This window comes from Trichomonas vaginalis, chromosome IV, assembly GCF_026262505.1.
Source record: "Trichomonas vaginalis G3 chromosome IV, whole genome shotgun sequence".
NCBI classification, from domain to species: domain Eukaryota; phylum Parabasalia; order Trichomonadida; family Trichomonadidae; genus Trichomonas; species Trichomonas vaginalis.
The window spans coordinates 4,850,648-4,876,778 of record NC_067206.1 but is presented as its reverse complement, the minus strand read 5'-3'; the positions used below and the strand labels follow the sequence as shown (position 1 = coordinate 4,876,778).

At 33.6% G+C, this 26,131-nt stretch overlaps 9 protein-coding genes, 1 non-coding gene and 1 pseudogene across 11 annotated transcripts, besides 3 other annotated features; 3 read left to right on the top strand and 8 right to left on the bottom strand.

The window, feature by feature from the left end:
• Positions 1-138: 138 nt before the first annotated feature.
• On the bottom strand, positions 139-3,450 carry TVAGG3_0031820 (bifunctional inhibitor/lipid-transfer protein/seed storage 2s albumin superfamily protein family; the record flags this gene model as incomplete). Its single annotated transcript, XM_001308848.1, has 1 exon — positions 327-3,440. One exon carries the CDS (start codon positions 3,438-3,440, stop codon positions 327-329), a length of 3,114 nt encoding a protein of 1,037 aa, XP_001308849.1.
• Positions 3,451-4,011: 561 nt separating this feature from the next.
• On the top strand, positions 4,012-7,333 carry TVAGG3_0031810 (protein kinase protein; the record flags this gene model as incomplete). Its single annotated transcript, XM_001308849.1, has 1 exon — positions 4,602-6,974. One exon carries the CDS (start codon positions 4,602-4,604, stop codon positions 6,972-6,974), a length of 2,373 nt encoding a protein of 790 aa, XP_001308850.1.
• A 122-nt stretch (positions 7,334-7,455) lies between these two features.
• Positions 7,456-8,183, bottom strand: TVAGG3_0031800 (proton-transporting ATPase activity, rotational mechanism; the record flags this gene model as incomplete). The annotated part of the gene is made up of 1 exon (XM_001308850.2): positions 7,518-8,159. The coding sequence occupies one exon, from the start codon at positions 8,157-8,159 to the stop codon at positions 7,518-7,520; it is 642 nt and encodes a 213-aa protein (XP_001308851.1).
• Positions 8,184-8,543: 360 nt separating this feature from the next.
• Positions 8,544-10,110, bottom strand: TVAGG3_0031790 (armadillo (ARM) repeat-containing protein family; the record flags this gene model as incomplete). Its single annotated transcript, XM_001308851.1, has 1 exon — positions 8,614-10,086. The coding sequence occupies one exon, from the start codon at positions 10,084-10,086 to the stop codon at positions 8,614-8,616; it is 1,473 nt and encodes a 490-aa protein (XP_001308852.1).
• Positions 10,111-10,293: 183 nt separating this feature from the next.
• On the bottom strand, positions 10,294-12,607 carry TVAGG3_0031780 (glycosyl hydrolase; the record flags this gene model as incomplete). The annotated part of the gene is made up of 1 exon (XM_001308852.1): positions 11,105-12,517. One exon carries the CDS (start codon positions 12,515-12,517, stop codon positions 11,105-11,107), a length of 1,413 nt encoding a protein of 470 aa, XP_001308853.1.
• Positions 12,608-12,839: 232 nt separating this feature from the next.
• TVAGG3_0031770 lies at positions 12,840-14,578 on the bottom strand (annotated as a pseudogene). The gene has a single exon: positions 14,198-14,578. A coding segment is annotated over exon 1 (381 nt).
• Positions 14,579-15,014: 436 nt separating this feature from the next.
• Positions 15,015-16,401, bottom strand: TVAGG3_0031760 (uncharacterized protein; the record flags this gene model as incomplete). Its single annotated transcript, XM_001308854.1, has 1 exon — positions 15,084-16,169. The coding sequence occupies one exon, from the start codon at positions 16,167-16,169 to the stop codon at positions 15,084-15,086; it is 1,086 nt and encodes a 361-aa protein (XP_001308855.1).
• A 63-nt stretch (positions 16,402-16,464) lies between these two features.
• Positions 16,465-17,505: a mobile genetic element.
• Positions 17,506-17,936: 431 nt separating this feature from the next.
• Positions 17,937-18,016, bottom strand: TVAGG3_0031740. Its single transcript has one exon. It is a non-coding gene; the product is annotated as a tRNA-Leu (tRNA).
• Positions 18,017-18,120: 104 nt separating this feature from the next.
• TVAGG3_0031730 (alpha tubulin) lies at positions 18,121-19,581 on the bottom strand (the record flags this gene model as incomplete). Its single annotated transcript, XM_001308855.2, has 1 exon — positions 18,164-19,522. The coding sequence occupies one exon, from the start codon at positions 19,520-19,522 to the stop codon at positions 18,164-18,166; it is 1,359 nt and encodes a 452-aa protein (XP_001308856.1).
• A 1,463-nt stretch (positions 19,582-21,044) lies between these two features.
• TVAGG3_0031720 (protein of unknown function (DUF3447)) lies at positions 21,045-22,995 on the top strand (the record flags this gene model as incomplete). The annotated part of the gene is made up of 1 exon (XM_001308856.1): positions 21,743-22,921. The coding sequence occupies one exon, from the start codon at positions 21,743-21,745 to the stop codon at positions 22,919-22,921; it is 1,179 nt and encodes a 392-aa protein (XP_001308857.1).
• Positions 22,996-23,045: 50 nt separating this feature from the next.
• Positions 23,046-24,485, top strand: TVAGG3_0031710 (ankyrin repeats (many copies)-containing protein; the record flags this gene model as incomplete). The annotated part of the gene is made up of 1 exon (XM_001308857.1): positions 23,170-24,420. One exon carries the CDS (start codon positions 23,170-23,172, stop codon positions 24,418-24,420), a length of 1,251 nt encoding a protein of 416 aa, XP_001308858.1.
• A 1,301-nt stretch (positions 24,486-25,786) lies between these two features.
• Positions 25,787-26,131: part of a mobile genetic element that runs on past the window's edge.
• Positions 25,787-26,131: part of a terminal%2Cinverted (terminal inverted repeat of Banshee-A1 transposon ID:TVAGG3_0031700) that runs on past the window's edge.

Here is a 26,131-nt window from a genome sequence, read left to right as displayed (position 1 = left end):
ATGTTGTTTGTCTTCAATGAAAATTCAGCAGCTAATTCAACAAAAGTCTTCGAAAAACTAAAATGGTTGCATTCATTATTTAATTCTTAATAGGAAATGCAAAGTAAAAAGAAAAAGAAAACTGATTAAGATAGAAATATATAATTCTCTTTTTATTAAGAAAGGAGATATTCTACATAATATATTACATACAAAATATCTATATAATTTTACAAGAAAATAACATTTGATTCAAGGTTTGAGTTGAAATCTTCTTCATTGGCATTAAATGGATCATCAGAATTTCCTAAAAAGTCACCATCATTTACAATTGTTGTAAACATTCCTCACTGATCTTCTTCATCGTCGAAATCATCTTCTTCCATTGTTGGAGTCAATGTATCTACAGTAGAAATTACTGTTTCTTCCTTTGCATGGTCAATAGAACTAGAAAGAGATTCTTCTTCACTTCCATTCTTCTTATTGTTTCTTCTCATTACAAAGAAAACAACAATCAAAGAAATAATAATAATTGCAGCTAAGACACATCCAATAATTATTCCAATGTTGATGCCACTCTTCTTCGAGGTTGTTGATTCAACATTTCCAAATGTAGAAGATACTGCAGAGTTATTTGCTCCATTTTCTGGTGAAACAATAACTGCAGAAGGAGTAGAAAGTGGAGTTGTTGCTGGAGAAACAATTGTTGTTTCATGAATTGTTGATGAAACTGTTTCATAGAAAGTGTTGAATGGAGTTGAAGAAGGAGTTTCAACAACTGTTTCAACAGCTGTTTTCTCTGGAGAAAGGAATGGAGTTTCATAAAATGTTTCGAAAGCAGTTCCAAATGGTGTTTCAACAACAGTTTCGAAAGCAGTTATAACAGGAGATGTAAATGGTGTCTCAACAAATGTCAAGAAAGGAGTTTCGAAAACAGTTCCAAATGGAGTCATTTCATTAGTAATCATTTGTGTAGAGAAAGGAGTTCCAAATGGTGTCTCACTTTCTGTGAATTTGAGGGTTTCTGATGCAGTTTCAAATGGAGTTTCTTTTTGAGTGAAAACTGCTGTAGAGAATGGAGTTTCTGATTCTGTTAAATATGGTGTTTCCAAAGCTGTTTCAAATGGTGTTTCTTTTTGAGTGAAAATTGCAGAAGAAAATGGAGTTTCTACAACAGTTTGGAGTGGTGAAATGAATGGGGTTTCAACAGCTGTTTGCTGCTGTGTTGTAAATGGTGTTTCACTGACTGTTTCTACAACAGTTTCTATTGCTGTTGAGAAGGGAGTTTCATAAACAGTTACGAAAGGAGTCAAAAATGGAGTTCCATCAAATGATTGAACTGGTGTCTGGAAAACTGTTTCATAAAATGTTCCAAATGGAGTTTCACTCTCTGTTAAATAAGGAGTCTCAAAAGCAGTTCCAAATGGTGTTTCTACAACAGTTTCTACTGGTGTTTCAGAAGCTGTTTCTTTAACTGTTTCATAAGGAGTTTCAATGACAGTTTCTAAAGGTGTTTCTTGTTCAGTGATAAATGGAGTTTCTGATTCTGTTTGGATTGCAGTGGAGAAAGGTGTTTCGAAAGCAGTTTCAACTAATGTTTCTGATTCAGTTAAATATGGAGTTTCAAATGGAGTTTGTTGTTCTGTTAAGAATGGTGTTTCAATGACTGTTTCTAATGGTGTTTCTGATTCAGTCAAGAAAGGTGTTTCAAAAGCAGTTTGTTGTTCTGTTAAGAATGGAGAGTTGAATGGTGTTTCAACTGCTGTTTCATAAGGAGTAAATGAAGCTGTTTCATATGGTGTTTCTGATTCAGTTCCAAATGGTGTTTCAACAACTGTTTCTAATGGTGTTTCTGATTCAGTTCCAAATGGTGTTTCAACAACTGTTTCTAATGGTGTTTCTGATTCTGTTTGGAAAGGAGTTTCAAATGCTGTGATGAAAGCTGTTTCATATGGTGTTTCAAACTTTGTGAAATCTTGTGTGGAGAAAGGTGTCTCAAACATTGTCTGGAAAGCTGTTTCAGAAACAGTGTCAAATGGTGTTTCAACTGCAGTATTAAATGGTGTCTCAAAAACTGTTCCCAAAGGTGTTTGATATGCAGTATTAAATGGTGTTTGTTGTTCTGTAACAAATGGTGTTTCGACTGCAGTGTTAAATGGTGTTTCATGTTCTGTGATAAATGGTGTTTCAAATGCAGTCTGGAAAACTGTTTCATGTGCAGTGTTAAATGGAGTTTCATGAGCAGTGATGAAAGGAGTTTCAAACACTGTAATGAAAGGTGTTTCTTCATTTGTGATAAATGGTGTTTCGAAAGCAGTTTGTTGCTGTGTCTGGAAAACAGTTTCATAAGGAGTTTGAACAGCAGTTACAAATGGAGTGAGAACTGGTGTTTCAACAGCAGTTGTGAATGGAGTATTTAATGGTGTAACATGTGGAGTGAATGTGAATCCATAGTGGCAGAATGAAGAAACAATTGTTTTGTTCTCTGATGTTCTTTCATTTGTTGTTGTAATTGTTCCTTGGTTAGAAACAGACTGTGTTCCACTGTTTCCACTGAAATAACAGTTATCTATTGTTAATGCTGATGTTGATGAAGGAGCAAGATACAAAATAACAGCTGTTCCGATGCCTTGGTTATTAAGAAAGTCACAGTTTCTGATGACATTGTCTGTTGAAAATGCAATGTTTATTATGGATCTTCCTGTGTTTGTGTCAAATGAGTTGTAGGCCATGTTGAAGTTGTTTCCTGCGCAATTGTAGACCTCAAAGCCAGAGGACTGTCCTGATGTAACATATTTGGATACGTTGCAGTTAGTTAATGTCAATGGATGCGATGTAGAAAAACGAATAATGTTTGTGATGTGTTTTGAACAGTTGAGAATGGAGTTACCGACAAGTGACAGATCTGAGTTTGGTGTGAAATAGAATGTAGATCCGCCAATGGTGGCCTTGGAATTGTTGATACAGTTGTAATTAAATATGACATTGGCGGCGTTAACGAATAGAGAGCCGCAGTACTGCGCTGAGTAACATGATTGGAAGGAGCAGTGTGTGAACGAAGCGGACGATGAAGCAGAGTTGAAATAAACGGCGCCACCAGATTTGTCATTCCATGTATTGCCGGCACTATTACTCTGGCAACCAACGAAAGCGCTATAGTAGAAAGTTGCAATGCTGGTGTTTCGGATGCCATAATTATGAAAGTCAGTGGGTTGATTTGGATAATCTGCGTTTAGATAAACAGGAGTTTCGGTAAAACGTTTGAATTGTGATTTATATACATCTAGTTGTGTCCTTTTCGTGAATGATGCATACAAATTAGCTGTGAAATATGAAAACTTTGAATTGGAGATTGTAACGAATGATAGCTTGTCATTGTTAGGAGGACGCAAAAATGCGCTTTCTCCATAATACTTGGAAATTGCTAGATTTGTCAGAGTAAGATTTCCAAGGACGCGCATTTTTAAATTGAAATATTCAGACTATTATTTAGTTTTACGTCATAGTGGTCATCTCAAATTTTATTTTAAATAGATATCGGAATGGTATAATAAAGCGTTTTTTCATGGCGCACATAAATTTGAATAGATTTATTTGAAAAGGACCAAAAATTCAATAAGTTCTGAAACCTATAAAAACTTATTTATTTAAATATGCTATATGTTTTATACAAAGTTCATCAAAGAAGAAATTTTGATAGCAAATTTGAAGAGGGAAGGTTTTATTCATATATCGTGTATCAATGCGAGTATTGGTGAGTATAATTAATTTCCAAAAATGGTCATAGGAAAGTTTTGAAAAAATTGGTTTGATCGACCTTAATTAAAATTGTAAATTCGCACAGTAGGACCACTATACTACTCAAGACAGCATATGCCAGCATAAAAATTTTTTTGATCAGCCTAAAAGTTCAACAAAATTGGTTAAATTTTTGCTATCTGCCAAATTTTAAAACCTTTGTCTGGCAAAAAATCCATGTAAATTGGCAAATTAGATTTACATTTTCCACTTTTTCGATTCAATGATATGGGTCGAAATAGCAAATTTATAGCAACAATAAAATGTTTATAAGTAAACAAAAGATTTCTTCATATTGATTTATCTTAATTCCAAATCCAATTTCATTTCTATCAGATTTATAGAATATATTTGCATATTTTGATCCAAAAATATGTTATCACCAACTATGATATAATTATATAATCTTATTTTGGCAATCCACCTGAATATGATATGCTTTTGAATAGACTCGTCTATTTCACGATAAAATTAAATGAACATTCATATACATGATATAAGAAATTGAAATGTGATAATGCGAAAGTTCAATGTTATCCCAAAAATATCCCCCATATTTTTATCCAAGAATCTTGAACTAAACTAATACCAGATTATGTCCAGTATCATGTGTCAAATAAACGATCTTTAAGAGACTTATTCTAAGTCAATTCTCTACCGCTGTCACCGCATACAAAGGATGTGAAATGATGAATTGAATGAAAAGTCCCTAAAAAAATAAATAGTTTAAAAATAGCCGAGTGCTTTAATATGCCTTCTATCTAAGTTAGAATTGATAAAATTTCATTGCGAAGGAATTCAAATCAGCGAATAAAAAAAAATTGATGCAGCAGCCGACACTTGAAGCAGCAGCTGCTCAATTTCGTTTTGTCTGTTCTACAATAGAAAATGCCGTTCAGCAAGCTGTCGCTCATCGAAGAAAATTCAAGCTTGCCGTATCCCAATTTAGACAATTTACAGATCATTTCATGACAGTTGCCAACAAAACGATGATGACTCGTGATCAGTATGATGCATATCGTTTCGTTGTTTCTGACGCTTATAAAACTTATATCGAATTATTTAAGCAAAATACTTTACAGTCATGGGCGCAAACAGCATTAGAAAATCAGTCCTCCAGTGTCCCATCCGAATTATGTACCCTCACATCAAGTTTAGCAGAAAAAACAGTAGTTCTTGATCCAGATGGTTCACAATTCTTCAATTCAACGTCATCTCAATGGATTCAACTCCACATTTTAGATTTACGTGCCATAGAAACATCATTCCAGCAATTTTTAATTACGCCAAATCAAGATCCAACAGTTATCGAATTCGTAAATACTCGTCTTCAATCAATCAATGCATTTCTCAACCAATACAGCCAAACCGAAGCTGCTACTTCTGGTTTAGCCGTCTTCTCTCCAATTCCTTTGAATTATCAGAACTGGAGAGTTAAACATTCAGATCTTTTGTACGAAAAAGAGATTGGCTCGGGTGTATCAGCCGTTGTTTACAGCGGATACTATACTCCAACGAACGAATTAGTTGCGATTAAGAAATTAAAATACGAAAAGCTCACAGGACCACAACTACAAGCATTTCAGCGCGAACTCTCAATCTTAGCTACAGCTGTCCACCCTACGATCCTCAAATTCATTGGTGCTACAGATACTCATCCATTTTGTGTTGTTACTCAATTTATGCCTGGCGGAACTCTCTACTACGATCTCCATCAGCGCCATTCGCTTGACCCAACAGACCTTACAATAGCCCTTTACGACGTTGCAAGAGGAATGAAATTCCTTCATGCGCAGAATATCATCCACAGAGACCTCAAAACGTTGAACGTCCTTATTGACGACAAGAAGCGCGCCAAGCTCAGCGATTTCGGTTTCTCCAAACAGATGGATTCCAATCAACTCATGACAATGAACGTCGGTACACCACATTGGATGGCTCCAGAACTACTAGCGAACAACGGACCGCAAACTCCCGGTGCCCAATACGACACAAAAGTTGATGTTTACGCATTTGCCATTGTTATGTGGGAAGCGTTAGTGAAAGAGATACCATATCATGGCATGGAACCGATGCAGATTGTCGCGCAAGTCATGATGAACGATCTCAGGCCACATATTCCGAAAGATACTCCACCGGCATTTGAAGATTTGATGAAACAGTGCTGGGCAAGGAATCCCACAATGCGTCCAAACTTTGCTGAGATCGTGAGGAAATTCCGAAGCGGCAAAATCTCTCTTCCAGGCTGCAACATGGATATCTTCATGAAATACGTCAAAGAACAACAAGTCCAGGATAACGAGGAAGCTCAGCAACAAGCAACAGAAACACTCCAGTCATGTATGTCATTAATGTCCGATGATCCAAACCGTTTGGAGCACTTTTCCACTTTTGTCGAAACGATAGAAACCGATGGAATTCCACCCGACCAAGTTGAGTCCTGCTGGATTGTTCTGAACGAGCGCGGTTGCCGTGGCGGTGCTTGGTTCGTCCGCGGACTCTTAACTTTCCTGTTTACAAGTCGAGGTGTCGATGCGGCCAAAAAATTGAGAACTTTAGACGATATACAACCTGAACAAGTTTCCAAGATTTTGTCATTGATTCCTACAGGTGATGAAGTTGTCGATGAATGTTTGATTGTTGCTGTTTGCAAGAACGGAGCTGCCCATCAAGTATTGGCTCTTCCTATTGAACAAGACGAACTCAAACTCGCCTTCGAAGTCATTGGAAGAAAAGGATGTCCTGCAGATAAAGTTAATGCTGTGTTCCAAGTCGCTGTGAAGTGTTTGCAGGGACAAGACAACATGGTTATAATGTCTGCACTCAGAGCAATCGTAGGAATGAACAAAGTCCAGGAAATTCCAATTGACACAATCAGATTTTTGATTGGTTCCACAGACAAATCACTGAGAAATGCTGCGTTTGTTGCTGCGGCTGGAATGGCAAAGAGCGGTGTAGCACTACCAACAGATATAATCGATGGCATAGCCACGAAATACATCTGTAACCCATTCGGTGCAATTGTGCTCGTAACTGCTTGCAAGAACTTGACTTGCGCGTCCCATTTGACAGGAAGATTCTTGCACGGTGGACTTACCTGCCCAAAGGAGGTCTTGTTGAAGATTATCGAGGGTGTATCAGTACATAAGGAACTGTCTGGACAAATCGCTTCTTTGAAAGCGCTTGCAGCACCTTAAAATATTTTTTTTTATTTGGTATAAAAATATTCGATATTTTTTTTACATCCATCTAAATTTTGCATAAGAATGCTATCTTTAAGTGTAAATGATATTAATAGGAATAATGAATAAATATTTTGATTCAATATATGTTATATGTTGGGTATGCATAGAAACATTGGGTTTTTAATGTGTTTCCATCTTTTCACATCACGTTTCAGTATCATTTGGAGTTTGTATAGAGAAAATAAAGAAAGTATATTATTGTTTGAAGAAATGCAATTGTTAAAGAAGACATCAAATAAATATTGATATAGCTGGTTCAAATATCAGCTTCTTATCCTCATTGGTACAATAAAAGATCAAGCCAAATCCAAATAACATAAAACTATCTTAAAAATGCATAAGTCTATAAAATATTAGATTGTTGTATATCAATTGGAATATATTTCATGTTTCTTTTTTGAAGATTTTGAAAAATTTATGAAAAAATGTTGAAAGTTAATTAGAAAGTTAATCAAATTTATTCGATAAAGAGGATACTTGTATTGACATTGAAATTTAATCTACAAGGATCTTACGGATCTTTGGATATAAGTCTGTGCAAGCGAGGTGAAGGCGATCCTTTAATGTATTTGACATCTGAATAGTACCTTCATGAGAAATAAGAACAACACCACCAATGCAAGAGTCATCAACAACGTATTCAGCTAATGAAAGAACGACTTCCTTCTGTGATTTTTCTTTAAATTCATCAGCAAGTCTTGGAATGAATCCCTTGACCTTCTCAGCATCAGCAGATCTGACAGCAAGTTGAACTTCAGGATCAGATAAAGCGATAAGACCCTCAAGGCAGAGCTTGTAGAGTGTTTCATCATATTTGGATGTTTTGACGTATTCTTTGAGCTTATTTTCAGCCTTAAGAAGAGCTTTATCGATGGCTTCTTGACGGCAGTTGAGTAATTTCTTTCTTTGTTGGCCGTTGACAACAGAAAGCTGAACGGCTTTCTGAGCACGAATGTTCTTTTCAACTAATTGATTATCAGCATCAATTTTACTGATAGCTTGGTAAACATTTTTTGCGTGATAACGCTCAGCTTCGTGAATAGCTTGCTCACGCATTGAATCTGCATTGGTTCTGGCCTGATGTTCGATACCGGCCTTCATTTTATTGATCATCTCGATGTGAGAATTCGTCGACATCCCTAGATTGATTTTGTGTTAAAGACGATTACCAAAAGAAGGACGATCAAGGCCGATAGAGAAAAAAATTCAATATCCTTACCCTGGTTGGTCAAAATAATTGTGGATATAATATACTTGTGTATAGATGAATCTAAAAATCACTAAAAATTCGACTTTGATTTTTTGAATAAGGATACCTGAGAAAAATTTTTTGTAAAAATCAAATGAAAAACATCAAATCTTAAAATTTTGATTAAACCACAAGTGAGTTATGTACATATAAGCCATGATTTCATTTATTACAACTGGAACATATATCTAATTGAATATAATTCATAAGATTTTTCATGAAATATAGTATTTATAAGGCTAATAGTTTAGTTTTGAGCTATTTTTGATGAAGTCATATGTTATTCTGTGTTAAAAATGGAAAAATTACGCTCAAAATTAATAATATAGTTTACAAACAAAGTCAATGACCATTCATGTCATCATAAAGTAATTGAATATTCCTAACAGTTTCCTGTGGATCATTCTTAAGTTTCTCGACAGATACTTTCGCGAAATTAATGATTTCTTCGTTTTTAGAGTTCTGAAGAAGTCCCAACGCGATCATGAATCCAACCTGTCTGTTCCTGAAGTTGTCAGAGTCGATTAAAAGTGAAAACATCTTTGATAATTCCTCGAAATTGTTCTCAGCGATTTTTACGAGGAAATTTGATGCTGCAACTCTGACTGGCTGTGTAGTATCTTGGCAGGCTGATAGAGCAAGGTTGATAATGTATTGATGTGTGTTTTCTGTTTCGATTTTCTTGTACATTCCTTCGAAAGTTTCCATCAATTTGGCTCTTTGGCGCCAATCATGGGATTGGAGACATTTCACGGCGAGTTGGATATGAATTTCCATGACAAACTCAACGAAATTGAAGTCTGTGCGTGAAATTGTCTGATTAAGGAAGTATCCCCAATTATTTTGGTAATTTGAGTTAAAAATACTCAAAATTATGTTTCTGAACTCATTAGAATCTGCAGCAAAGAACTTCCTTTTGATCAATTCTAATAAAAGGTTGATCACGACTTGACCAAGATAAGATTCAATCATTTCAGGGAAAGCGACCTTAAAAAGCTCATATATATCTTTTTCTTCTTCAAACTTTGTATCAGGAAACGCTTTCAATATTGCAGTTAACGACTTGATAACGCTAACCTTAATTTCCCAATTTCCAGTGTATTGCTCGATTATATCTTTAATCAAACCTGCTGGATCTTTTGTTTCACCAGCTGCCTTTAAAATTGATGCCTGTACGTACCAATCTGAATCTTTGATAAGGGCTGGGAAAACTTCTGTATTAAAGTGTTTTGTATCTTTTGTAACAAGAGCCAATATTTGTCTTAGCTTTGGTTCTTTGCATTTTAACATTTTTTGGATAGTAAATAATTGAAGGGTTTCTGAGAATTTAGGAATCATCTTCACTAGCGTTTCTTTGACGCAGTATGATTTGTCTTCAGATAATACCTCAACTAGCTTCTTCTGGTTTTCAGTACTTGTAAGAGATGTAATGAGTTTTGGAACAAGGCATCTCACACTATCATAATTGGATTTCGATAAGCGGCCGCACAAAGATAGTAAAAGCTGTTTGTTTTTATGTGTTGAAAAGAAGTTTATGATGTTTGTTCGAATAATACGATCATCTGAAAGAGCCAATACACAAATGAGAGTTGTCAGTGCAGCTTTTGAAACAGCATCGAATACTAAATACGAGAGCTTTGTTGATAAAACTCGACCGATTTCGATCTGATTTGAATTATACCAGTTAATCAGAAAAGGTAAGAGCTGTTTATTGATAAACTCTTCGTCAAACTTAGAAGTGAGTTCTCCTAATTGGTTTACAAACATTATTTTATCACTTAAATTAGGAGAGAGAGCTAATTTTGCAATTTCCATTAATTTGATTGTGTAAAAATTTTCTATTCTCAAAATATCTTACTCACATAAAAAGTGACTGATTTTAACTCATATCCTATTCTTGATATACACTATAGGTTTTTCATTTTTTGCAAGGATGATGAGCGAGTTTTCAAAATTGAAACACTCTGAAAAATTTGTCCATAATCGCCTTAATATACTTACATTATTAGAAGTATTAATTTCTTATTGTAATTGAAATTTATAAGGTGTTTACTTTTCAATAAGGTTTTCAGAAAAATTGCAAGAGTATTTTCAATTAATAATTAAATCAGTCTGATATTGTTCCAGCAGGGAATCTCTCAGAAAAAATTGTTATCTGCAAACGGTTGAGATGGTATTCATTTTTATTTATACGATAGTTGAATCTGCTTTTATAAATTTAAAAGAAGGTCTTATTCCTGAAGTTTCAACTATGGAGCTTGTGCTGCAATTGGATAGAAATGAAATAACTTTATCTGGTATTATATTCAAATCTTCACAACACATCCTATATCGGTTAAATCTTTACCTTATATATAATTTCCATGATGTATTTCACTATTATGATTATGGAAACTATCTATGAGCTTTTTTAATTTCATTTCGATACGTCAAGTATGTTTCAATGAAAACTGGCAGTAATACTTCACTAAGCACAGGTTGTTCCCCTTCTAATGAATATGATCGTGTGTAAATAGTTTTTTCAAGGCAATACGAGTATTATTAATATTATTAATGGCAATTTAATGATTCAAGTTTATGGGCTTGAAACTTCATAGGTAACTTGTTACTGGATGAATTCATATTTCTGATCTAAAACAGCATCTGAAGGAATTGAATTGATATTGTAATATCTTATTTAGATAGAAATGTTTTCAGATGTAATACTTGATTGAATACTCTTTATGAATTAATTCCTATAGATTTTATTATGTTATATCATGAGATCTCATAACGATATAAACTATATAGAAGTTAATAATAAGAAACTAAAAATTTTTATCGAACCTATGCATTATTTTGAATTTTCGATAATCTTCTTGTAGAGTAAAGCGCTCTCTCTTATTTTTCTCTCTTGTGTGTCATGGTTGACTTCGACAATGCCGAATCTCATCTTGTAACCTTCAGCCCATTCATAGTTATCGAGGAATGACCAGTGGCTGTATCCAATAACTGGAACTTTTTCTTCTTTAATTGTATCATTAAGAAGAGAAAGACTTTGTTCAAGGAACCATGGTCTCTTTGTGTCCTTTTCATCTGCAATTCCGTGTTCTGTGATGACAATTGGCAAATTTCGCTTGTTCCAGCCCTGATGAATCCATTTTGCTGAAATTGCAAGGCTTTCTGGGCACAAACTCCAGCCAAAGTCTGAATGGTCGTAATTACTCAAATTCTGGCTCATTGGTGGAGGTAAAAATACCATTGAATCCCAATCTTTCGGATTAATTGAGACCCAAGTGCAGTAATAATGGTTGATTCCGATGAAATCAAGTGTATCTTTAAGTCCTTCGATCTTCTTCTTGTAAATTGGAATACCAACGACGTTGTAATTAATGATTTCGGTTTCAAATGCATCAAGAATCGATGTATTGAAGTTATTTAAGATGTTGCATACAATGGATTCAAGAACGGACCAATTATGCATTGGATAGAATGGTATTGTATGCTTTGCAATCGAAACTTTTGCATCTGGAATCAAATTATGGATAATTTTGTACATTTGAACATGGCATTCCATAAATGATGAGCAGCAGGCAAAGAATTTCGTCAAACTTTTCTCTCCTGGAGGGAAAACTCCATCTTTATAAGCTAAATTTGCGAAAACAACTGGTTCATTAATAGTAATAAACCATGTGCAGCAATCTTTAACTGCTTCAATGACTTTTGTCGTGAACTCTGTTAAGTATTCTTTGAAATGAGGTCCGAGCACACCTCCTTCGAGTTCTACCCATGCAGGATTCTCAAAATGCCATAGAGTTAGCATTGGTTCGATGCCAGACTCTCTAAGTTTCTTGCACATTGTAACGTAGTTCTGTAAATACTCGAGATTAAATTTTCCTTTTTCTGGATTGACAGCAGTCCATGAAACACTGAAGCGATAGGATGTAAATTTGAGATCTTTCATGAGTTGTAGGTCAGAATCAAACCTTTCGATGCTTTCGCATGCATGTTTGTGTGGTGGGCAGCATGGAGTTCCATTTGGCTTCTTCTTTTCTTCGAAGAGTGACCAGTTACTCTTTTCTTTGATATCTTCAACTTGCCAAGCAGATGTTGAGCCTCCAAATTTGAAATTCTTATCAAATTTTGGATTTGCTGTTGGAGTTTTCATTGTAAGAGGCGGTGCAAATCTCTTTTGAGCAAGAGGACGAACAATAAAGAATAATATTAAGTAAACAATTGCTAAGAAAATGACAATCTGAAGTATCATCAGAAATAAATCTGACATATGATCGGAATCATTTCATTTCCATATAACAGTAAAAACTTCTTTCTTTCATCTTGCAACTTCTGTTCGAAAAAGTAGTTTTGTCACAAATTTCCTACAAATACGAATTACAATTTGATCCGATTTCTCAAGATTACAATATATGCAATGCCAAAATGCAAGCAAACTATGTTTATATTTAGTGTAGATAAAGATAGATATACATCAGCAACAAAGATATCGATCAAATTTGGATAATTTAGGGTGTATTGTCTTATTGAATGAATTTTGTTTGATTTTTGTATATATATGTTAAAAAGATTAATGTTTTATATAAAATTTTATATTAAAAAAAATAAAAAGATTTCTCACTGCAACTCTGACTTTTGCAAAAGCTCCTTTTCTCTCTTTCTACTCTCCAACAGATCCTGTCTAAGCTTTGCTATCATTCCAGTTAACATATCAATCTGTTGGTCGAATTCTTCCCTCAGACTTTCGATGTCGCTGAAAACGTAATTCTTGAATTCAGCGAATTCCATCTTTGCCTGTCTTCCGACTTCCTTTTCATCTATTTCCTTCAGTCTCTTCTGTTCTTCTTCGTCAACCTTTTCCTCTTCTTCTTTCTGTTCTTCTTCTTCTTCCTCTTGTTTCATTATTTCTGTCTGGTTTTCTGGCTCTTTTTCTTTAGTTTCTTCTTCTTCCTTATTGGATCCCTTGCTCTTTTCGGATCTGGGACTTGTCAAAGGTGAAGGTGGTAAACTTCCTGAAGATTTATCTGATTTCTCTTCATCAATTGCGGAAGTTGCACGACGGGAGGCTGCAGTTGACTTCATACGATTTCTCTGTTGTATACCTGCAATTGCGTGCTTGTATAAGTCAAGAGTTTCTGGAGAAGAAAGTGCAAATGCAGATCTGCCCTTAAGATTCTTAGCGAGTGGATTAGCGCCAGCGTCAAGAAGTGTCTTAACGATTTCCGCATCCTTATTTATGGTTGCGTAATGTAAAGCGCTGTTCTTCTGTATATCAACGATATTTGGATCAGCTTCGTTATCCAAGAGGTAAGAAACTGCTTCTGAGTTGCCGGTCTTTGAAGCAAAGATAAGAGCGTTGATCTGTTGTTTGTTTGTCGCGTTGACGTCAGCACCGGCATCAACTACGAGTTTTACGTTTTCGTTTCTCTGGCTTTGTATGGCACTGAAAAGAGGAACATCGCCATCGTTATCGGAAGCATTTAAGTTTGCGCCGAAGGAAATTAAAGATTTGAGAGCATCTGGAGATTCGAATTGAGCAGCGATATGCAAAGGTGTTACACCATTCGAGTTGCGTATTGATACATCAGCATCATTATTGTAAAGTAATTCCATGCAATCAAGTTTCGAAAATCTAGTAGCAATATGAAGAGGAGCCCATCCTTGCTTGTACTGAATATTGACTTTAGCGCCATGATCAAGAAGAACTACCATAACTTCGTAAGATCCGATTTCTGCAGCGGCATGTAATGGAGAATAACCATTAGAGTCGAGTGTATCTATATCAGCACCATTTTCACAAAGGAATGTGCACGTTGAAACTTGATTTTTCCTTGCAGCGTATTGTAATGGAGTTCTAAAAATTAAAAAAAAACATTCTGTGTGTTAGTATTCAAAAAACATTCGACTGAAAAGTCGAATTTCGAATGCATACTTGAGTATCTCTCGTGTTTGGATTTGCTCCGGATTCAATAAGAACACAAACAGCTAAATCATTTCCTTCGCTAGCAGCAATGTGTAGTGGTGTAAGTCCGCGTTCATTTTTAGCATTTACGGATGCATTCATATCAATAAGATAACGGATTGTTTCAATTTGGTTTTCATATGCGGCGAAATGAAGTGCAGTTGATTTGTCTTCGACAGTGCTATCAACATTGACACCAAGGCCAATCATTCTGGCGAGTTCTTCGATATTACCATTCTTTGCAGCTTCGTGGAAACGATTCTGCATCTCCTTTTTGTTAGGCTTTGCACCTTCTGTTAAGGAATGTGTTGATTGGCTCATTGATGAATATCTACGGCTCTGTTTGCTCATTTTTATCACTTTTTTGCTGAAAATTTTGGAAACTGTAAATTTTCATCAGATTGTATATCATTAAACTAGATACTCTATGTAAATTTAATTTATTAATCTGAAACAGCGAAATACCGAACAAATTTAATCAAAAGATAATAAATGTATGATGTATGAGGATTTTGTTTAAAGATTTTGTATAAACAGAGCGCGAATCCCTAAAATTCAGCTTCAACGAATATGATTTACAATATTTGTTTATTATTTTGTCCGCCATATATTCAATTTTTAAGTCAAATTCTGGGCATAAACGGATTCATTTTTAAATTTGTTTTAATGAATACATTCATAAGTTTGGAATATTTATTTAATATGTGCCTCGAAAGCACCATTATGGTATCCCAGTCAAACAATGGAATCACGAAAAAACTGAAATATATAAAATTACTAATAAGATAGATATTTAGATTTCTACATACAAAATATGTTTTATTACAAATTAAACATGAATAACTCTCTATTAAAATTAGTTTCTCTTACCAAGTCCGCTAAATGAAAGAATTGCGTTGTTAAGTGCTTTCAAATTCTTAACAATGACTTCTCTGTATTGTGTTTCAATACTTTCAGTGATAGAAGACAAAAATGCTCCCAAATCTTTGCTTATATTTCCGTATTGATTTGGCATTGTCTTCTTAAATGCTCTTCTAAGTAGCAATGGATCGAATTTGCTCTTAAGGAGTATTTCACGAATATTTTTTTCAACATCTGGGTGAAATAAACCTTCGTGGAAGCAAATCCATGCGAGGTTTGAAATAAAGTCTGTCTTAGGGAAGCTAGCAAAAATAAAGGTATAAACTTCCTCTGGATTCTCGAAGATATTGCCAAAAAGATTTCTTATCCAAATTTTCAAGAAATAAGAGCCGACATCCATTTCAAGGTCTTTAATTCTCTCTAATGCTACTCCTGAAGCTTTGTCTGTAACAGATTGATAAATTTTGTCTGTAAAGGCGTTAATAACGTTTCTATTATCACGTTGATCACAGAGTGGAGCAAGAACTTTAAGTTCTGCTTCAAAAGACCAATAAACATCTGCTTCAATGAAATTTTTATCGAAAATTATTTGATATCCATTAGGATTTTCGGGATCTGGTGTAGTAGTCATTTCTTTAGAGTATATGTAAACTAATTCAGCTGCATAGATTGCAAATTCTTGGAAGTAATCATCAATAGTTAAATTATGTTTGTGAAAATACATATATATCATCATATTTGCCATGTCAAGTTGTTCTTGTGTAGTAAGTTCTCCTCTATTGCGCTCGTTATCTCTTTCTGCAGCTTCTATAATTTGTTGATAAGATTCTTTTGGAACTTCCTTGAATTCTTCTTGATATTGTTGATAAAGATTTCTTTTTTCTTTGACTATGTTGATCCAGTTTTCTTCTGTGAGAACTGAATCTTCGCTTTGGCCACAGATATAAAGTAAAAATTTCCAAATTGCTGAATTGATTCCTAAGTTGCAAATATTGGAGTTGACAATTCGGTCGGTCAAGCCCGATCTCATAACAACACCGCTTGGAAATACTTCATCGAAATGCTGCTCCTGATCGTTCATTATTTTTGAATATAAAAGTGACGTTTATTTTTTTTTCTCAAAAATTGAATCGGCTCTTACTCCTACTGTTTCTCAGCTGATTCACAGCTCATCTCATTCTCCAGCAGCTGATTTACCTCAGTCCATCAAAGAACAGATAGAACTGTTCAAGAAGACAATGAACGAGGCTGTGCAGGTTATGTCTCAGATAGACGGATTGGAAAAGAAAGGAAGATACGCTAAGGCAATCGAGAATTGCAAATTGTTTTTGTAAAATATTTTTATTATTTTTTTTTCTAATATTTTGAACTTTTAAGGGTGCACCCGTATGTACGTTTATTTGAGAGGAGGAGGATTACCCTCTCAATTTTGAGGGATTCGTTAGTTTATTTTCTCGATGAATATGCAATAAAATTTGATTTTTACCTTATCAATATACTTCATATAATATACACATGTTCATGTAAAAACTTTTTCCCAAAATCCTCTGGAATTAAGGGATTTTTGAATTTTAAGAATTTTTTTCGAATTTTTTCGAAAAAAAAATATTTTCAGAACAGCCTTAACGGCTAAGATTTAGGAACAATGTTAAGTATCAAAAAGAAAGGAGGTCTGATATAGACAACATATATCGTTGAAGGTTGAAAAAATCTCTAATATTTGAGCCCAAAATTTCAAATTTTAATTTTTTGAAAAAAGAGGCCACCCGTATGTACGTTTATTTGAGAGGAGGAGGATTATATTTTTGAAAGGGTGAAACATTATGAATATGTTAATTATATAATAATATGTATTATTATAAAAAAGAAAAAATAAAGCACGTTAAAATTTTTCTTTCTTGATTTTTTACAAAATCTACTTAGAATTATCCAAAATATGACTAAATAATTATAAATTTCAAGTTAAATTTTAATTTTGATAAATAATTTAAATTTCAAAATATCAAGTTCAGTTCGACTATGTATGTAGTAATTCCTCAATAAAGTGCCAAAACCCTATTAAAATATATGAACATTTTCAACATTTTAATGTTTTTATTTAAAAATTTGATGGAATATGAGCTTCAAACAATTATTATGTAAATAAAAATAATTAAATATATGTATTTATTCGTATTACAACCGTAGTAAGTCGATTCTTCCTTTCTTCTACTGAGTTTTGAATTTGATTTCGAATTGTAAAGAGATTCAAAGGGAAAATACTAGCGGAGAAAAACTACCTCCATGAAAGGGTCATAATGGAGTCAAGTTGTATTTTTTGATATTTTTTGCTTTTCGAGCCTAAATAGGTAGCCAAGATAATGCCTAAAAATAAGGTTCTAAATTCTGAAGTTTACATGATCCTCTCGTGTGCACCCTTAAATTCAACATTGAAATGTTTGTCACTTGCTCAATTTGAGAGCCTGGACATAGGGAAACCACTGGATAACTCCTCAATAACTGATGGACACGATTTCTTGATTCAAGTTTCAATGGTGCTCACGTCTAAGATGGGGTAAATTCAATACATTATTGAATCAAATACCATTGATGTCGAGAGTCACGATCATTGGATAATCGGTGATCTTCCTTAGTTTATTACAGAAGGATGAACATGTAAAAATCGAAAACATAGCAATTGTTTCATCTATTGTTATTCAAATCTCGTTCTTGTTTATATTTATTCAGTGAATTAACAAATGAACTAAATTCTTTACTGAAAAATATAGCATCTCATTGATATATTCTCGAGAATCAAAGAAGTCATGCATATTTCATTGACAAAATCGATGACCAAAAATGCAAAAAATGGTCACTCTGGGGTTCGAACCCAGGCCCTCGCGGACCAGTGCCTTAAACTGGCGCCTTAGACCACTCGGCCAAATGACCTTGACATTTGCAATAAAAGAATTTATCTTATCAGTAAAAATTGAAAATTATTTAGAAAACATATCAAAATTCTTTTTGAATTATGAGATAAAAAAAAGAATCTGTTTGTCATAAGATATAAAAATACCTTTTTAGGAATTAGCGAATTTACATTTCGCCACCATCTTCTTCCTCATCGCCACCTTCGACTGACTCAGCAGCGACTTCGTCGTAGTCCTTCTCGAGGAGGGCAAGATCTTCACGAGCTTCTGGGAATTCAGCTTCTTCCATACCCTCACCGACGTACCAGTGGACGAAAGCACGCTTAGCGTACATGAGGTCGAACTTGTGGTCGAGGCGAGACCAAGCTTCGGCGATGGCTGTTGTGTTAGCGAGCATGCAGACAGCGCGCTGGACCTTTGCGAGGTCGCCACCTGGAACGACTGTTGGTGGCTGGTAGTTGATACCCATCTTGAAGCCTGTTGGGCACCAGTCGACGAACTGGATTGTGCGCTTTGTCTTGATTGTTGCGACAGCAGCGGAGACATCCTTTGGAACGACATCACCACGGTAAAGGAGTGTGCAAGCCATGTACTTGCCGTGACGTGGGTCGCACTTAACCATCATGTTGGCTGGCTCGAAGAGTGAGTTTGTGATTTCGGCAACAGAGAGCTGCTCGTGGTAGGCCTTCTCTGCAGAAATGACTGGAGCATAAGAGCAGATTGGGAAGTGGATACGAGCGTATGGGACAAGGTTTGTCTGGAACTCTGTGAAGTCGACGTTGAGGGCACCATCGAATCTGAGGGAGGCTGTGAGGGAGGAAACAACCTGGCCGATGAGACGGTTGAGGTTGGTGTATGTTGGGCGCTCGATATCGAGGGCACGGCGGCAGAGATCGTAGAGAGCTTCGTTATCGACCATGAAAGCGCAGTCGGAGTGATCGATCATGGAGTGTGTAGCGAGAATGGAGTTGTATGGCTCAACGATGGCTGTGGAAACCTGTGGAGATGGGTAGACTGTGAATTCGAGCTTGGACTTCTTGCCGTAGTCGACAGAAAGACGCTCGAGAAGGAGGGAGCCGAAGCCAGCACCTGTGCCACCACCGAAGGAGTGGAAGATAAGGAAGCCCTGAAGACCTGTGCACTGATCAGCAAGCTTACGGATGCGGTCGAGTGTGAGATCGATGATTTCCTTACCAACTGTGTAGTGGCCACGAGCGTAGTTGTTAGCGGCATCTTCCTTGCCGGAGATGAGCTGCTCTGGGTGGAAAAGCTGGCGGTATGTGCCTGTGCGGACTTCGTCGACGACTGTTGGTTCAAGATCGACGAAAACAGCACGTGGGACGTGCTTGCCGGCGCCTGTCTCGGAGAAGAAGGTGTTGAAAGCATCATCTTCGACACCGATTGTCTTGTCGGATGGGAGCTGGCCATCTGGCTGGATACCGTGCTCGAGGCAGTAGAGTTCCCAGCAGCCGTTACCGATTTGAACACCGGCCTGTCCAACGTGGATAGAGATAACTTCACGCATTGATGAAGAGTGAATTAAAAAACTACTAACGAATTTTTTCCTATTTTTAGATATTTTGCTTAGACAGTATTGTCAAGGATAAATGAACTAACTTTTTTACATTATTTTTGATAGCAATTATTTCAATTTATTTGAATACTCTCAATTGAAAAATTGAAAAGCTTGGTCTGAGAATTAATTAAATTCATTATATGTTATGTATGAATGAATTTTCCAAAAAAATTGAAAACTGCCAATCTGTCCTCACTTGGAAATTATCATCTACATTGGAAGTAGAGTATGATATGTATAAAATGATTTCATGAAATTTTTGATAGATTTTTTACGGTTATTTTGCTATTGTTCGGTTTTTATTATGGGGAGTGAAAAAATATTAAAGGGATTCACAAGGTGAAATTATATGTATAAAATGAACCTAGTACACTACGTGCAGTTAATGCAACATTATATTTTGAATAAAATCTTCTACATTAATCGAAATCTTTGGGATCATTGTTTTCCACATGCATAATATAGCATTTCTTTCAAAAGGGGGGAACTTCGTCGACAACAAAGGTATCGACCAAAATTGTTCCCATTATGCTTGACATATGAAGTATAGTAATAGTGTGTATGGACTCATAGAATGACTTTCGTTTGATTTCGAGATATATTATCATCTTCTAAAATATCCATACTTTACTTGATAACCCATATGTATTATCGTATTATGAAAATTAAACGAAAAATATGGCTCAAGACGAGCAAAATTCGATGCTAAAAAGTAAATTGTTTAATGATTAGGGTGCTTTCAGGTATTTTTCTGAAGTAACACTTTATTCGTTTTTCTTTCTACATCTGTATATAAAAACATGCACAAATAAGTATTATATAATTAAAAATATTATTCGAATTGGTAATTAAATCGTTAGATCTTAGATTTTATTAATCATTTCTTCTTAAAATGAGACTGTGGTAATGAGAACTGTGTATGAGAGTTGGAGTATTGTTAAATTGCGCGAAATGTTGATAAGTTTCAAAAACAATTTGTAGTATGTTCAAGTATATTAGAATTTAATAATATGTGATAACATCGACTACAAACAATCGATTTTAAGTGATTGATGAAAATCGATATCAATATTTAAAATTTTCGAGGCTTTTTTGACTGATAGGAATTGCTTTGGACACCTAGAATGAAGTTCTCCTTGGTGAATTTCTCCAAATTTTTTTCATTTTAGAAAAAGCCTATGAGGTTAATTTTTTTGAAAATTTATAATTTAGAGAAAAATAAACCATTTTCATTGTATTATAAATCGATAAAACCTCTTTATTTTTGTTATTCTATAATATTTCTACTAAAATATATCACATATACAGCAAAATCATATAACTATTTTTCAAAGATATAGAAAAGAAGTATATATTCCTAAATTATAAATCAGTCATAGTTTACTATCAAAAATAATATATTATTCTTTATAGATAACCATCCATTGTTAGTAATTAATTATTTTTTCTGGTTCAAATTCAGGATTATATTCACATGTTTAGAAAATATTGTAAACATCTGGAAAACAATCAATAATATCATGATTTTATTAACAGATGAGTTCAAGATATATATTGTGATTTGATTTTCGATAATAAATCTGAATCAAATGTATATTAAACTCGCACATTTAGTCTTCTTATCATAATAATGTTATTAGTTAGTGACTATGGCTACAAAACAAGCAACATTAGATCTGTATCTCATAATCAAACGGAAGTTAAGCTAAGATATTTGAGATTTTATCACCTGGTAGTATGCATGATACTATACCAGAATGACTAGTCAATCTGTTGTTTTAATATCGTTTTAAATTTTTTATGCCAAAATAGTACTCTGGCTATCATTGGTAATACGTAAGGTTGCTACTGTTGTAATATTTCGAAAAAATAAAGGTATCAACTTTAATGCAAGATATGATGAGTTGAACATCGAATAATTGGGTTTTTGTAATATTAATATTCTTTAGTCCCTAGTATATCATTGTTTCATACTAATAACGTGGATCAATTCCGTTTTAATGATCAGATAAAGCAGAAACAATATACTCAGGTGCCACTTTTTTGGTCTAAAAAATGAGTTCCCTCCTTTTTTTCTTTCTGCTTCTAAATTTCAAAGATATTTTATATGGTAAAAAGCAAATATATGACTTTTTATTTTATTTTGTTGGTAATTTTTAAATTTTTATCATGTCTGCTCAAACCATTTATCAAAATAAATACAACGAGTTGCGAAGCGCCTACAAATACTACATAGATTCATATGATGCTTTGTATCAGCTAAAAACGGAAAATGAAGAAGAATTAAACAAAATTTACATAATGATCAAAACAGATTTGATTGATTCAAAGATATATCTTCCTCAAAATCTAATCAAAGATATTTTAAATATCATACCGTATAACAATCGCTATGTAAAGTCTTATTTATATCTTGCCAAGCTCATATATGATGATTTCCATGTGGAAGATGTCCGCAAAGTGGAACTTATTTCTTTCTACTTGTTTTATAAAGAATATGGAATTAAATTAAACAATTCTGATAATTTCGAAAAATATAACTTCGGAAAACTGGATATTCATTCAGAAGATACAATTTACAGAGCTATTATGTATAATGACAAAGAAAGGTTCATCTTATCCACTGAAAGAGATGATTTTGATAAAAATCAAAAACTTAAAAGCGATTTATATCCATACTCTCATGTAGGATATTCATTACTTGAATTATGTTGCTATCATGGAGCAGTTGATTGTTTCAAGTTATTGAGAACAAAATTTAATTCAGAAATAACACAAGAATGTCTACAATTTTCATTTTTAGGCGGAAATCCAGAGATCATAAGTGAATGTTTGAAATATCAAACACCAGATAGATTTTGCATGGAATATGCAATTATTTCACGCAACATTGATTTTGTTACATTCTTGATGAATGAATACAATATAGAGATCAAGTTGCATTTCTGCGCAAGATATAATAATCTTGATTCATTCTTTGTTTATTTCGATCAAACTAATAATGTTAACAAATGCTTTATTAAATCAGGAGCGTTTGGTATTCTATCACTTTGCAAATATTTCCTTTCACTTGGTGCAAATATCAATGCAAAAGATGAAAATGGAGAAACTGCTCTTTTTAATGCAGCAATGATTTCTCAAGAAATAGTCGAATTTCTTTTATCACAAGGTATAAGTATCAATGAAGAAAATATTATTGGAGAAACCGCTCTTCATAGAGCAATGTATAATGGGAAATTGTTCCAATTTCTTGTTTCGCATGGTGGAAGAACGCGTTTGGATCCGAGATACAGACCTAATCCTCCACATCGTAGGAGACTTCGTATATCACATGATTCAAAAAAATAAAGCTCCTATAAAAGATGTTAAGCATTATATATATATATTTAACCAAAGTTCTTTCAATGTAATTGAAAGAGTTTTACAAGCTGAATTTCAAATGTCTTGTAATCTCAAATTTTAATCGAAATCTTTGTGATCATCATTTTCAATATGTATACATGGGAGGAATGAATGAATCATATTACAATCACTATTTCACTAGAAAATTTAGCAAATTAATTTCTATTGTTTTTTCAAAAAAAAAATTAAAATTAATGAGTGAAGGGCTGGTTCAAAATTTTGAATACATAGCTGCCCACATTAAAGATTACATTGATGAAGACAAGTTATTTTCTACATTCGAAACCGATGATATCAAAGAAATCTTGAAATACGCAACTCTTAATGCAAATGATTTCAATACTCTTATGAAGCAATCACATTCTACAATCAAAGCAAACAAATTATATGTTTGTGCTCGAGATACAAAGGTTTCTATACAAAATTATGAAGATGTCGTTTCAGTTTTGAAATCAGTCAAGAAATACATGAAAATCAGAATCCTTAATGGTGTCATTAATTTTTTAAAGCAAACACAAAAAGAAAATTCTGATTCAGCAGCGAAAATACAACAACTTCAAACAGAATTATCAACAGTTCAAAATCAAAAGCAAAAAAGTGACCAAGAACTCGAATCACTTAAAACACAACTTAATCAAACTAAAGAAGATAATACCCGATTAAAGAAAGACCTCCAAGACATAGAAACAAAATTCAATCAAATCACAAAACAAATCAATCAAATGCCTCAACAAACAAATCAAATAAATCAACAAACAAATCAAATGCCTCAACAAACAAATCAAATGCCTCAACAAACAAATCAAGATGCAGAAATTCTAAAGAAAATTATGGAATTTAAGAATTCAGATAAGTTTTATGATATATACAAATTCTTCGATGAACTTTCATCACAAGGAAATCAAAAGATGATATTAAAAGCATATCAAGAGGGACTTTGGAAAAAGACATCTCCTAAACTTGGTAAATTTGATGATGAAAATAATATCTTTCATTATGCAAGTGAAAGCGGAAATCTCAGACTTGTTAAATATCTGATTCAATGTGGCTGCGATAAAGAAATAAAAAGTAAATGGCAATTTACTCCACTCATTTATGCATCAAGAGAAGGTCGTCTTGATGTTGTTAAGTATCTTATCTCTATTGGAGCTAATAAAGATGCAAAGGATTATGAAGGTAAGACTTCACTCATTTGGGCAACAATTTTTAATCGTCTTGAAGTTGTTAAATATCTTCTCTCTATTGGAGTTAATAAAAATGCAAAAGATTCAAAAGGATTGACTTCACTCCTTTGGGCATGCAACCATGGTAGTCTTGAAGTTGTTAAATGTCTTATAGCTGCAGGAGTTGAAATGAATTCAAAGAATGCATATGGCTGGACTCCACTCTCTGTTGCACAAGAAAAAGGTCACCCTGAAGTTGTTAAATATCTTAGAGGAAAGTAAAAGGCTATCTGAAATCTTTGTGATCTCTATATTGCACAATTCAGATTTATATATACAGTTTTATAGAATTATGAATAAAAGATTTAAATTGCATAAAATATTTCATCTTAAAAATAATAAAAATAAATAAAGCATAGACAACATAAAATAATAATTACTAAAATGAACACAAGCCTTAATTTCATGCCATCAAAAAAGATCGATGGTAAGGTTCACCCAAAACTCGTATCGATGATAATTGATGAATAATTTTGGAATCTTTTTATGTAAGTTCTCAGAAACAAAAACCTTCTGCGGTTTACTTTTTTGCATGAAATTTTTTTTGGTTTTGATTTGTTTATATAAATAGCTATCTGCAATGACTTATTCTTGGTTTTACCTTATTTCCCGTTTTCAATCATGAAATCTAATTTATAATACTTTCTTTAAAAAAATCAATCAAAATATGCAATAATTTTAGGATTTCAGAGTAATTACTCAACTTAGAGGAGTACTTGACTAATTTGTAGTTCATATTTTTCGTGCTTTTGTCCAAGCATACTTCAATATGATTGTTAGTGATTTAATATTTGAATTATCCTACTTTACCTACCCAGGGTAATTCTGGGAACAGGCAGCATGAGTTTGTATGAGAGGAAATGAATGGCACAGATAGCTTCATCATATAGAGGTATGTTTATGCTTAGAGTTAAACGAGAATCTAAGTTGATTTCCAATATCGAAATCCAAAGTCATCAATATAGTGCAAATCTAGTTGGAATCTTTTAATATATGAATGTGCTCCTATTAATACAATCTCTTCAAATGAAAATCTCCAATTCAAGTGTTATCAATGAAAGATCCTGCTTGTTGAGTGCAGAAGAAGCAAAAATTCCAATGCCAAATTGACTAAGTTTAGAAATATATAACGATCATTGCATTAGAAATATGCATACTCTATATATGAGAAGACAATTTTTTAATATTTTTGAACATTTGAAATATTACAAAGGGCAACTTGGGTCTATTAAAATGCTGAGATGTTGTAACTTGAAATCACAGATTTAATTCAAATAAGTTACAAAAAAATTCTCTTTGTTATTTTGTTCAAAAAATAATACCATATGCTAATAGAAACATTTTTCTCTCCTGTGTTGTTTTGAAATCGATCTTATCAAATGAATTATGGTTTTGAAAGTTGACAATTGAAATTGCAGGTTCGTTTTGTGATATTTTGCAAAATACCAAAACCAGAACTGATTGACCAAGAAGATTTTTGTGAACCGAATTGAAAATTCAGAAAAAAATTATTGGTTCTAAAAAACATGAATTCATCAGCGTAACGATTTTACAATTACAGTTGACTCATTATTTTTTGAATTAAATTGTTATAGACCGAAAATAGATTTTTTCGGTTTTCTCTTCAAATAATTGAAAGAATGATACTATTATAGGTTTATTATATTATATAGCATATAATCATGCTATAGCCGAAAACTATAAGTTTTGAGAAGATTGAATATAACACAAATAAATACGAATGTAAGTTAAATTGCTTGTTGTTTTTAATAGCTATTTAATGAGAAATCCAATATTGCAAAATTCAAATTGAATGATTGAAAGAACAGAAAAAGTCATTCTTTTCAATTTCGAATATGTTTCATTGTATTTATAATTATATGGCAAATAAGATATTTAAACTTGATTTTTGAAGGAAAATTCACAAAATTGA